Source organism: Mesitornis unicolor, unplaced genomic scaffold, assembly GCF_000695765.1.
Source record: "Mesitornis unicolor isolate BGI_N332 unplaced genomic scaffold, ASM69576v1 scaffold16446, whole genome shotgun sequence".
NCBI classification, from domain to species: domain Eukaryota; kingdom Metazoa; phylum Chordata; class Aves; order Mesitornithiformes; family Mesitornithidae; genus Mesitornis; species Mesitornis unicolor.
Window position 1 is genome coordinate 149,233 of NW_010191853.1, and position 13,120 is coordinate 162,352.

Sequence of the window (13,120 nt, forward strand, 5' to 3'; positions counted from 1 at the left end):
TGGTGGGGTATCCCTCGAGGGGCTCCGCCATGCCGGGAGGGGCGGGAAGGTGACATGTCCAGTAATGAGGCCACGGGCTGCATCATCCCAACCCCAGCGCTCTGCGAGGTCCTCACGTCCAGTTGTCTCGGAAAAACCTAAAGCTAAATTAGTAACGTCCTGAAAAAGTGACCCTGAGGATTGTGGTAGGTCCCAAATCCAGTTCTACTGTAACTTAAGCTTTAGTCGACTGAAAACAAAAAGTACACCCACAAACAATAATAATAGTAAAACCTTTACATATGAAGCATAGTCCTGGGTCCTTTACCGAGGAAAAAAAAAACCAAAAACAAAAAAACCCCTAAAACACAAAAGAACAACCCAACAACAAAGTAAAACAAAAAACCTAAACCAAAAAACCAAACCTTCCCAGCTGGAGGTTGTCAAGACAGTAATGTCATATACTGTCAGCTAACAAATGAATTCTCAAAAGAAACCCAGATCGAAACATCATTTATGCAGCATTACTATCAAAACAGACTGATATGCTGTGCCCTACTGTTGTGCAGCAAATTATATGGTGCAGTAGCATTTTTTTAAAAACATTTTACTCTTATTTTTGAAAGCTTTAAAATAATGCGACAGAACAGTTTGATATTACAAGTCTTCATAGCAACACATGAAGTTAAAATTACCAACAGAGGTAAATACAGAAATACAATAATCTGCGCCATAACTGACAGCTAAGTAAGAACATAGCTGAGGACTTAAATATAAATTCGTTTATCATTAATTATTTCAGGAAATGTTAGAAAGATCTAAACGTTACAGCTACTTTAAAACGTAAGGGTTGTTTCCAAGTACAATTGGTGGCCTGCTGGTCTAGCAACAAGGTTTTCAGAAGTTTAATTCATATAGTAGTGAGTCAGAGGGGACTAAATGGCTTCAATAGAGTATTAGCTAGGTTGAAATTCATATTTTTATGTATTTTATGTATTTCAGAGCTCAGATTCTTCTTTCATTGGGTACTGAAGAGGAGGTAAACCTTCACAGCTACTGCACAGAGCACTGCCAGGAACACTGTCGTCTTGCAAGACTGTTTTGAGAAGCTAGAGCTGAACTTCTCAAATATTCAGGCCTGTACTTGCTAAAGAACCCAAGTTATTGAATTGTGACAATTTTGAATATAAACCAGCTATTATGTGCACTTAAAATAGTTAAATGAAAGTAGTAACAAAAAATTATGCCCAATGTAGTAGTAGGCTCCACGGTTTGATATGTACATTGCTGGCTGTGACTATCACTCCAGGAATGGTCCACCTAATCTTTTTAGTGGTTACAAATAATATAATTTACTTTAATGGCATTCGAGGAAGAGTGGGAAAGTGGCAGCTTTCACAGTTGGAGAGTTTCACAGGGAAGGCTGTGGTCCAAGTAACAGACTACAGTTACACCAGAGTTCAGGCAGCCGATTCACTTACCTTTGTGCATACAAGTCAGATTTAACACAAAGCAGCGCCAAAACCCAGCCCTTGCAACTTGGCTAACTGAGCCAGGATTAAATATGACCACTTAGCAACAAAGCTTTTAAAAAAAAAAACAATTAAAAAGGACACATGCTTTGAAAATTCCAGTTTTAGGAGCACTTTTCCACTTCAAAAATCTCAGTCAAATGAGAAAAAACCCTTCTGTAAGACAAAAAAGTGCTGTTTAATCTGAGGTGTGCTACCATTATCAAGATAAAGTAATGGACAGACCCAGTTTTTAATTCTTTATCAAAATACGCTAGCTTCTGATTGCCCTCATGTTGTTTTGAGGAAATGAGTGAAAACTTTCACCACCAATTATACACCTTCTTTATACAAAACCAAAAAAAAAGTTGCTAATAATGTATATACATGGTTCAAGGAGACCATTTATATGAAGAACGATCTCAGGCAGGTATTCTGCATTTACGAAACATGTTTTTCATTAACACAGTAAGTTTTGTAAATGCAAGAGAATTCTTCCTTCTAAAGGATCAACAGTGGGTGCACAAATGGATCTTAAAACTTGCTCCTTTAAAGGTTTAAACCGGCGAGACAGACAGTATTAAGACCCAGGACATGGGTTATCACAACAGGCTCGTGTAAGCACTGCAATCTTAACCTGGCAATCAGATGAGGAACCCAGAAAAAGCGTATGCCGTGTTGCTCTTCAGCACCCGTAGGGGCTATTTTAGAGCAGCATCAGACATTTGGCATGTGCTGGGAGAAAGGAAGCTACTGAGAAAAAATGGTGACCGTAGATAGAGGGAGACGTTTACGAAAGCCTTGTGGTTTGTCAGTCCCTTCCTTAGGGAGGGTTAAGCCTCCTTGGCACGTGCCCCAGCCAGAGCCTGAAAAGGGGATATGGAGAAGGCCATACACTGAAACCTGGGACCTTCACCACAGTGCCAAAAATACATGAAAAAGGAAAATGTTCAGGGTTTCGTGCTGTTTTGTTGTTTTGTTGTGTTTGTGGTTTTTGTTTGTTTGTTTTTACTAGTGGAATAAAATCTGAATACCAGAATTCACTGAGAATCTATATACACCACATTTTAGTTAAACACACACCAATCTTAAAGTCAAGATTGACTATTTTTGCATTTGTAAAATGGCTAGAGCTGGGCTAAATTTCAGCCTTACAGGAGACTTTGGATAAGATCAGTTTTCTGCGTGTTCCGCATCAGATTCACGTTTTATCGCAAATGTGGAAGAAAATAATGCAGTTGCCACAGTGCCAAGAATATCTAGGTAACAACAATGCACAAGATATTCTTGCAATACTAAAACTTGTACTGGAAATAGATCTGAGAATCTAGCCACAGCCCTGAACCATAACACAAACTTCAATTGAAGGGTTTATTCGTTTTATTCTCACTACAAGTTAAACCACCTACAATATCACTTATATATTGCCATTGTTACTCTGTAAAGGTGTGATATAAAATGCTGTAAGACCCAGTACCTTTTCAATTTATATAAACACAGTGAACTTCATTACTGTACATGTACTCTGCAACTACAGCTTAGCTGTAAATCCCCCACACACAATGGTATGGACATTAACCCCTCTATCCCCGTTAAACTGTACATCAAGACAATACAAATTTACTGTCCCCACCCACCCCTTACAAAAAAATAATACTCTAAAAGCAACCTACTGCAACTTTTAATTAAGACGATTACATATATTTTAGACCAATTGCTTTAAAGCAAGAAGGCAGTATAAACCTTCTAGGAAAATTTTTATAAAAGAGGTTAAGAAATATAAGACAATTTATACATTTAAAAACTTACAATAAATAAGAGATGCAGGCATTTTTGAATACTAGGTACTATAATCCAATACAAGAACATCTTGATGTTCTGAAGCCATAGGTTGAAACTTATTGTTCCTCACGTTCCTTCTCATCTCCATGCTTTGAATATTCATTAACCATGACTGGGTACTATGGCTCATTACTCTTCACAAATACTGTGGCTGGGGAAAAATGGTTAATTTTGCTACTAAAAATGCTATAATACACGTTCTGATCATCATTCTAAAGCGTCCCCCATAGTTGATGACTCCAAGACAGCAGGGCGACAGGCACCCCTCTCACAAGTCAAAACAATATTTGCTGGAAGTAACAAGATTCATACCCCATCACAAACAACTTGCACTGAGAAGAATTATAACTTAGTCCTGCGGTGAAATATCCCTTTTCCTCATTTTTGTCTTGCAAAATTCAGATGAAGATCACAGCATATTCATGATAAAGTTATACAACTGATTCAGCACCACAAAATGAATTGGGAGACATGACCGTCTGTCCTGGGTTGCAGGATCACAGGTTAGCCAGGAGAGTGCATTGTACTGTTCCAGAACAAACCTGAAAAGCAAACAAGCTTCCATCAGGCCAACAGATTTTCTCACCAGTATTTTACAGTCCTAATTTAATATAATCCAACTTCTTTGGTATAAAAAACATAACATACGTTTGCCAACATTCTGAAATAACATGCCTTCAGAATTAGTACAAGCAGTTCAAAGCTCAGCTATTCTTTCAGTGGAAAACTGTCATTTTAATTGTCTATGCTTAATTAACGTCCACAGGTTCACATACACAAAAAAACCATGAAGAAAAAAATTTGATGTTTTCTTAACAAGCATCCTATGTTTACAGGAGTTCCTCTAGACTCTTGTACTTCAGCATTTCAGTATTCCCACAAGATTCCTATGCAAGATTCTGGCTTTACTATAAATATTTTCCACTCATTTATGCACCATCTTCTGTGTTACACCTCAAACTCTCTTTTAGCTTGAGGAATTAATTGTCTTTCAAATATTTTCATTTTAATCAACACTGATTATAGTTAAAGAAGGGCTTAGACATGTTTGTTTTTAATTGCACTGTTCTGTGATAAAGCCACCCTTTAATCACTCAAAGCACAGCAATTTATATTGTCTCTGTGATGTACTAAGAATATCAGCAGCACAAAAGAAAAAACAGCCAGAAAAACAAACAAATATGCAGCTTCACTGCAGCAGTATTAAAATGAAACGCACAATATTTCTGCAAGTGATCAATCATAAATACCTGAGCACATCAGAAGTTTGATTAGAATCAAGTGGATGGGAGTGTTTACTGTGGAGTAGCTCGTCTGATTGCACTGAAGGCACGTGGAGGTGCAAAGAGGCCTAAAAAAGGCAGAAAGATGCCAGCAGTTACTGCCTGATTCACCTACAGCATATTTTCTTCCCCCTGTATTGTTGCCCGTACCTTGCAGTCACCTTCTATTCCCTGACAATAACATCAAAATAAATTTTATCGTTAGGCCACCACCAAGTGCAGAAATTATCAGACTATAAGGAAAATACACTTAGATCTCTTCTAAAAGCACAGTGCTAGTAGTGCATAAACAATAGATTTTTTTTTTTAAATCCCTTTGCCTACATTAAGTGATTATTAAACAAGCAACTCAAGTGACCCAAGATGTCTCAGTAATATACAGACTTGGACATTCAGTTGCTTTCCATAAGACTGGTCTATTTATAATCCATATATAGAGCCACTTAGGGTAAATAATAAATCCTATATTCAAAAAAATATCTTATACCAAAGCCATAGCTGAGCTTAGGACAAGAGAAACCGCTAATCCAGACACAAATAAGGCTACAGAAGATATATCTGCATCATTAGAAAATGAAGCATAGTATTAGAGATGATAATTTAAGTCAAAAGTGAACAATGTTAATACAGAAAGTTTCTCCGTATACTAACGTATAGCCTTAAACGTGCCAAGTATGTCTTGATTGTGCCATAAAAAGATAAGGGCATCAGACAATATCCAGAGCGATGATACACACACAGAATCACAGAACGTTAGGGATTGGAAGGGACCTCAAAAGATCATCCAGTCCAATCCCCCTGCCGGAGCAGGAACACCCAGATGAGGTTGCACAGGAAGGCGTCCAGGTGGGTTTTGAATGTCTGCAGAGAAGGAGACTCCACAACCTCTCTGGGCAGCCTGGGCCAGGGCTCTGTCACCCTCACTGAGAAGAAGTTTCTTCTCAAATTGAAGTGGAACCTCCTGTGTTCCAGTTTGTGTCCGTTACCCCTTGTCCTATCATTGTTTGTCACCGAGAAGAGCCTGGCTCCATCCTCGAGACACTCACCCTTTAAATATTTATAAACATGAATGAGGTCTCCCCTCAGTCTCCTCTTCTGCAAACTAAAGAGACTCAGCTCCCTCAGGCGCTCCTCATAAGGGAGATGCTCCACTCCCTTAATCATCTTTGTAGCCCTACGCTGGACTCTCTCCAGCAGTTCCTGTCCTTCTTGAACTGAGGGGCCCAGAACTGGACACAATATTCCAGATGCGGTCTCACCAGGGCAGAGTAGAGGGGGAGGAGAACCTCTCTCGACCTACTCACCACCCCCCTCCTGATACACCCCAGGATACAATGGCTATCACTCGGCAACAGCCAGATGGAAAACCTGCCTTTTATGCTTTGTGCAATACATAAAGAGATTTATTTATTATTACTTTTTTACTCATTACTAATAAGATATTACATTACACTTGTGTACTTCCCTCTCTACTACCAGTCCTCACATGAATCAAGCATTAACCAGAGATCTGTCTAGAAACTCAACCTATTCTTACAAAACACCATAACACAAATTCAGAAAAAGGAGTCCAGACTACCAATAAGAACCCATCAGAAGAGCAGAGCCCTTCAGAACATCTGTTGCTTCCATTAACAATTTTTCTTTCTTTAAAAATGTTAGGACAAAAAGCCAAAGCTCAAATATTCAAAACCTAACCTCTTCTTAAACAAAAGCAGACATATTCCACGAGACACAAACCAACTTTGTTTTAAACACAGTAGTTCTCATAAGTCCCTGCCCACTGCACAGTTTTCTGTGCCACACTGCCCAGGAAGGCGGCTTGCAGCCTGCTGAAGTTACAGTACCTTAAGAAACAAGGGACACTGATTTTGTGCTTGAGGACACGCTGACCAAAACCAGTCAGGCAATGGACCTGCTTTGGCAGTTGACACAAAATAACCAAGGGCCAGTGGTTGTTGCAGTATATTTGTTACTTCATCATGAGATTCTGTTGAAAGCAATCGGTCTGTACCTTGACCCTGTAAAACAACAGGCTTAATATTAGGAGCACAAACTTAATAGAAATTACCTGTAGTTTTCAAGACACAAAGCATTTTGAAATATCCAAGCATTACAGGAATATTGCTAAGACAATCCAACATCCAATTGATTCAAAATATTTCGTAGGAACCTTTCATTCCACAAAAGGAAATTAGCAGACGGAGAACAATCAACCAAAACACACGCACCCCTCTGTATTTTCTCAAATACTTACCTTGCCGATATCACCTCCGTGGGGGTAGTGGGACCCTGGAGAATGTACAGGGGATCCAGTGGGGGATGCAGGAAGAATATTTATAATATCAGGATCAAGATCATCTCCAGTGTCTAACAAGTCAAAGATTCCCATTCCATCTGCTCCATCTTGAAAAAGAACAAGACCAGTGAATTTCTATAATTCCCCCACATACAGGATATGACAAAGCATTCTGAAATGAAGTCATTTTCCCCATAAATCTTGTAGTTCATTAGAAAAAACAGTCATCTTGTAGAGGGAGTGACATGGGGTATCTGGTTGGTTTGTTTTTAACACAAGAAAAAAATCTGATCTACTAACCATTGTTTGTGTTAAAGGCCAGATCCAAGTTTTCAGTGGTGTAAGTTGACGATGCTACTTGCACAGATGCAGATGTGGGAAACACAAGTATGTGAGTGCATGATGTGTCCTGTGGGGTATTCAGCTGAGATGTCTGCATATTTAAAGTGGTGCTGCGTCCAAATACAGAGCCAGTCGATACAGAATCTTTGGAAGAGAAAGCAAATGTTTCCTTAGTTTTGCTAAGTCCGAGCTATTAGTTCCTTTGCCAAAAAAAGAGACAAGAGAGAGTTTCTCAAATACCTGGCATAATAATGAAGGACCCCTGTGGTTCCATTGCCACCAAACAAGCACTGAGAATGCTGGGAGAGTCTGCAGCAGAGATACCACACATTCTGCACATGTCTTTCAGTCTCTTGCTGAGAGACTGAAGGTTTCGGCGACTCAGCAAACAACTCCAGTCTGAGGATATAAAGGACATAGGTTTGTTTAGAAGAACAGCACTGGCTGCAGAATACATATTTTACCTGTAAGTGTGTGGTGCAAACTTCACATGAGTTAATTTTTGATTATACAAAAGAAACTCTAAACTTATTTAGGTTTTCTTCCAGAAAGAAGGACAGACACTTTGTATTCCTGAAAAATGAAAGCTTCAAATCAAGACTTAGACTCTAAAAATGCTAATGTTACCTTTTAATTCCCCGTGTCCTATTCTTCCTAAACGGCCTATTACAACTCTCCACGGCAAAGAGCTCATCTGCACAAGTCCCAAGCACCATTCCCAAAGTTTCTGAAGACCAAGTCTGCGGGCAGAGCCCTTTTTCCTGCGAGCTCTAGAAGAAAGAAATAAGGGAAAATAAAACTAGAACTCATCTGCAACAAGTTTTTACTGCCACATTTGGAACTTGTTATTTGTATGAGCTTGAACATTCACAGGACCCAAGGACAGTAGCACTGAAGTACACCGACTGCAACTTCAGTTTGTTTGGTTTCTATGGGCTATTTTTTTGTGGTTTGTTCAGGGTTTTTTTGTTTGTTTTAATCATATTGTAACACTGACATCAAAAAACAGCAAGTGTGTGTGGGGAGTATGAACACACATACAAAAACATTCAAGAATCACATGAAACCAAATAATGTTCTTCTAGAAATATCACTCAAAACAATATGCACATAATAGGAAAAATATCCACTTGCTTCAGCTAGTTTTGCAAGCTTCAGCGAGTTTACAAAAGGCAGAGCTATTCTCACAGCATCATAAGCAAACTAATTTTTCAGGGGAATGAAAAAAAGATATACATGCTAAAAAAATAATTTAACAGGTTCATTCTTACCTGTTTGGTACATCAATATTAATTATGCAAGTTTCTAACTGTTCTCCATAGAGATCTGTACAGGATGCGAGAAGCCATCTTTGATCATGAGACAAACAGTAGCCTACAAAAAGCACATTATACTTCTGGCCAGCTTCTCCAAAAGTTTCTCCTAGTTCTGTTTGCTTGTCCTTTACAGGAGCCAGTATAAAAGGAGGGGTGTATAGTCGAATGCACTCTGGTCTCTATAAAGATGACAGAACAGACAATGAAGCTTGAAAAACAATTCTTCTTAAGAACTGTAGTTAGTTAACAGGAAAGACACCAGTGATTTAATGAACAGACATTTCTCCGATCTGCATGTTCACACAATCACGTTAACAATACTCACATCAGGGCTCTTAAGAGCAGTTTCCATTGCTAAACCTGGACCAAAGCCTGTTAATGTTTTCACGTTGGTGGAAGTTGGAAGAGGTCTCCGACACTGAGTAAAAGCTGAAAATGCCAAAGATTTTAAATGCTGAGTGTAAATCTGCCGGTCTTCGTGTTTCACAGGTTGTAGAAGGTACTGACATGGGACAATCTAAAACAGATAACAGAGGAGCGGGGGAAATAATTACTGTTTCATCATTAGAATAAATAGACTGAGATAGTATTTGAGTACTCTACTTTTCAAATTTTAAAAGTTTGGCATCTATTACGGGATTTAGCTTTGGTTAACACCACCCAAACTGCTCTAAAACCTATGATCTTAATGATTTAACAGCTATAGAACTGTAAGTAACGTTTACAAAGCAAATGGAACTATCATCCTGGGGCATTATCACCTCCAAAACACAGCCAAAGCCAAAAGCTACTTTTGTTCAGGACATTTCTATAAATGTTGGCTCACCTGCACAGAAATTATATTCTTGATGTTAGGAGGAAGAACCTGAACCATCTCTAAAAAGCAGCGCAGAAGTCCAAGTGTCCACAAACTAGATGAGCTATTGTTCTCATCCTTTTTTTCATATGTAAAAGGATCAATTATGTAAACTACAATTGCAGGTGGATAGGTGATAGCGTGTGAATCTCCATCTGTAGGGACTCCAACTTTATCACGATCCATAGTGCTGGAAATGAAATTTTGAAACCAGTTACAAAAAGCTGAGTTTTATAAAGATTTATTTTTATTTTAAAACTATGATAAAATTGTCAAATATTAATCTGAAAGACCTTTGAGTCAACTGTGGTGTAAAAAACAGTCCTTTAATTTAATTTGTGTATGTAAGCTTATCAGCAACTCAGTATTTCTTGTCTTGTCTTTAGCCTTCAGCTCTTACTTCAACTGGGGAACAAGAATACCTACAAGGTCAGTCTCTCAGTAAGAGCTATCTTTACTACTGTAACCTTGATAATAGAGAGTAGAACTTTAAGATGGTGCCAGTCATCTCTTTCTGCTCCCCCATCCCACACCTCCTTAAAAATATAGAAGTGAGTAGTTTGGTGTATTTTTTCTCTTTAGAAAGAGAAGAAAAAAGAGAAAGTTTATTTCTGCACCACAGCAGAGAATGAGATGTAATTAGAACTACAGCTAAGACTGGAACAAAAAAAAGTTCAGCTCCACCATGAATGAACTCTCATTTTCCCTAAAAAGCAGCCTGGTGACTAGAAAAGAAATATAGGATTTTTATTGACGGGACAAGAATGACATTAACAGGTTGAGCTGAGGGGTTTTTTTTTTTAGCTGAAGCAGCTTTGACTCTGCAGTTCGTTACCTTTCAGAAACTTCTGGATGGGGCTGTGCGGGCGCTGAAGTCATCTCTCCAGACATCCCTGCCGTTTGCAGCGTTGGCTGTTGCGGCTGCCCTCCTGTTTGCCCATTTTGGACTGTTGCAGCCTGAGCAGGCAGGGAGGCAGAAGTGGTATTGTTCATACTGCTAAAAGGCGGAAATGAAGAAGGCTTGCTTGTTGGTATCCCACTGCCTATATTGGCAGAAGAGGACGACGGGGCAGTGGTAGTCAAGGTTGAATTAGCTGTAGTAACGGCAGAAGACATGGCACTGTTTGATGTCACTGGCATAGCACTACTGGTGGGAGCTGCAGGAGCGGACGATGGAGTGTTCAGATTTCCAGTGTTGGCTGTCACTGGGGGCAGAGCAGAGACCGGCTGGCTAGAAGGAGGGACTAGATTTGTCTGGGCAAGTAAAGAACTGTCCAAAGGCTGAGAAGCAAGATAAGGACCTGAAAAACAAGAAAAAGAAAGGGTAAATTTTATATTGCAGCTGTTTTTAAGCATATTTCATCTGTCTCTAATTTTAACAAAACTAAGAGCAAACCCTTAGCATACATTTTACCTCTCAAATTAAAGTGCCTGTATGAAATTTTCAAATTCTAGTATTCTCATAAGACTCACTCAGAAATGTCCAGATTTTTTTTTTTTTCTAGCCATGTTGAAGTGTTAGAAATCACTGCTTCAGAAGTTAAGTCAACAAAGACAACCAAAATCCCTGTCAGGCAGCAACACTGCCATTCCCTAAAGATACAGCTAGATGACAAGAAGCCACTTCAGAATGTACCTAAATATATGGAGGGGGGGGCGGTTAGATTTCCCCTCCCTCCAAGCTTACAATCAGAAAACTGCAACAAACAATAAGACTCAATAAATACATGCAATTATTTATTCTCCTCTACTGAAATAGAGGAAGTGATAATTCTATGAAATAAGAAACACTGAAAAAAATTTCATACCCAGCTCATATCTGCAAACTTGGGCATATAGCTTGAGTTTGGAAAATGCTTCATTGTTGGCATTAGCTGTCTGTGAGAACCATTCTGTGACCAACTTCTCCGAAAGTTTCTTTGAAGCAGTAGGTCCAACTCTCATGATCCCATCAGGCAGTAACTTACAGATAGGTCTGTGCTGACCAAGCCTGCATGACTGCAAAGAAGGTAAAATAGAAGATGCAAGATAAGGGATTTGCAAGCCTTAAAGACTGTTAGATATCACATAAAGGAGCATATATGTAAAGACAGAGCATGCATAGTTTAATTATGATATTCCAAAGTAATATTTTAATTCTAGAATACTATACCAGTATGATACGTTTTATGGTGATTTTTACGGTTTATTTTCAGGTTTTCCTAAACACATGAAAAACAGGTTGATACATTATCTACTCTAATGCTAATCACAATCCAAGTAATAGATGTGTTTAATTAATTAATTAAACGTAGCTAAAACAATTATGGTAATACAGAGTCCTACCACTGAGTGGCGTTTATCAGATAAAGACTCTCAACACAGTTAGCACTACAAGGAACGGTGAGCAGTGCTAACAACCCTTGTCTTCCAAGGGCCCATTCCTAAAATCCTTTCGAGCAGCCTTCCGAGACAGCATTCTGTGCAAGCGTCTATATCACCTGGGACAAGCCCGATAAGTAGTTACGAGTATGTGTTAGAAACAGTCTTTCAAAAACCCATTTGGCTGCTCACTGCCACCAGTGATGTACCTCATAGATTGCAGTCAGATCTCGAAAGAAGCTTTTTGCTCCATTCAGCAGAGCCTCATTCTCGGGGCACACCACAACGTAAGCAACATCTCTTTGAGATCCGTACGGTTCCAACATCAGTCTCTCCCAGTACGGCAAAGCAAATGGAGACAGCACCAGAAAATCGTAATCGTATCCCAACAAAAATGTTGGGATTGGCAGTGGTTCTGGGGACTCATCAGTTCCTGGAAAAGCAAGACACATATTAAGCAGAAGGCTTAGAATTAACACTCTGCTTCTAGGAAATATTAATAGAAAACATACTAGTGTTCCCAGCATTTAACAAGAAGTAGCACTGATTATAAATGGAATAGTTCTTATTTTAACAGACAAATAAAAAAACCTGCATGTACGATCCAAGTCTCTATAAAAAAGCACCAGCTAATTAATTTTTATTTTCTGTCTCTCAGGGCTTCAAGAAGTTCCACAGTTGTTTAACATTTCTATCAGCATACAATCAGGAACAGATCTTTACCGTCCAGGAAGCCTTCTCCACAAAGTGACCAAAAAAAGGGGGAAGAAATTTAAACAGTCTAAGCAGATATGGAAAGGACCACGGAAGGAGGAAAACAACCCAAAAACTTAAACACATGCATTTATGTGTACTCTAAATGTATAATTACCATGTTCTAAATATAGCTACAATAGATCTATGGTGAAAGGTCACTCTTCTACATAGTGGTAAATCAATCTCATATGCTAATGAAGTCAGTTTAAATCTCGAGTGCACAACATTTACCTTGTATCTGTAAATGTGCATCACGTGTTGGCCACTCCAAATATTTATCATAGACAACACACTGGATAACCTCAGATCTTCAACATAGTTCTGAAACTAGTGAGCAATAAAGCACACTTTTTCAAGCATTTCAAAGCTAGTATTTTTAACTATGCTATTTTTAGAGTAATTAAAGTGGAGGAATTCTTTTGAGTAGAAGAAGAAAACAGAGCAATTGCATTTTTACCATTAAATCCATCTCTGCAATTTCAGTCCCTCACTTGGAGGAGTGTCAGGTGTATATAAACAGTGCAATTGAAGCTGTTCATTTCAAATACACATTTAATTAATTTACTGCTTATATA

The 13,120-nt window shown here is 38.8% G+C and overlaps 1 protein-coding gene across 1 annotated transcript in view; it reads right to left on the reverse strand.

The window, feature by feature from the left end:
• INTS2 (integrator complex subunit 2) overlaps positions 1-12,222 on the reverse strand; it is a gene marked incomplete at its 5' end in the record, with an annotated part of 30,525 nt that extends 18,303 nt beyond the window's left edge. The window contains 11 exons of the mRNA XM_010186884.1: positions 3,936-3,955; positions 6,463-6,636; positions 6,873-7,021; positions 7,215-7,400; positions 7,884-8,026; positions 8,528-8,751; positions 8,898-9,089; positions 9,399-9,618; positions 10,264-10,729; positions 11,237-11,426; positions 11,999-12,222. Of these exons, the coding sequence (XP_010185186.1) occupies positions 3,936-3,955; positions 6,463-6,636; positions 6,873-7,021; positions 7,215-7,400; positions 7,884-8,026; positions 8,528-8,751; positions 8,898-9,089; positions 9,399-9,618; positions 10,264-10,729; positions 11,237-11,426; positions 11,999-12,222 (2,188 nt within the window). The remainder of the gene's footprint in view (positions 1-3,935; positions 3,956-6,462; positions 6,637-6,872; positions 7,022-7,214; positions 7,401-7,883; positions 8,027-8,527; positions 8,752-8,897; positions 9,090-9,398; positions 9,619-10,263; positions 10,730-11,236; positions 11,427-11,998) is intronic.
• Positions 12,223-13,120: the final 898 nt, after the last annotated feature.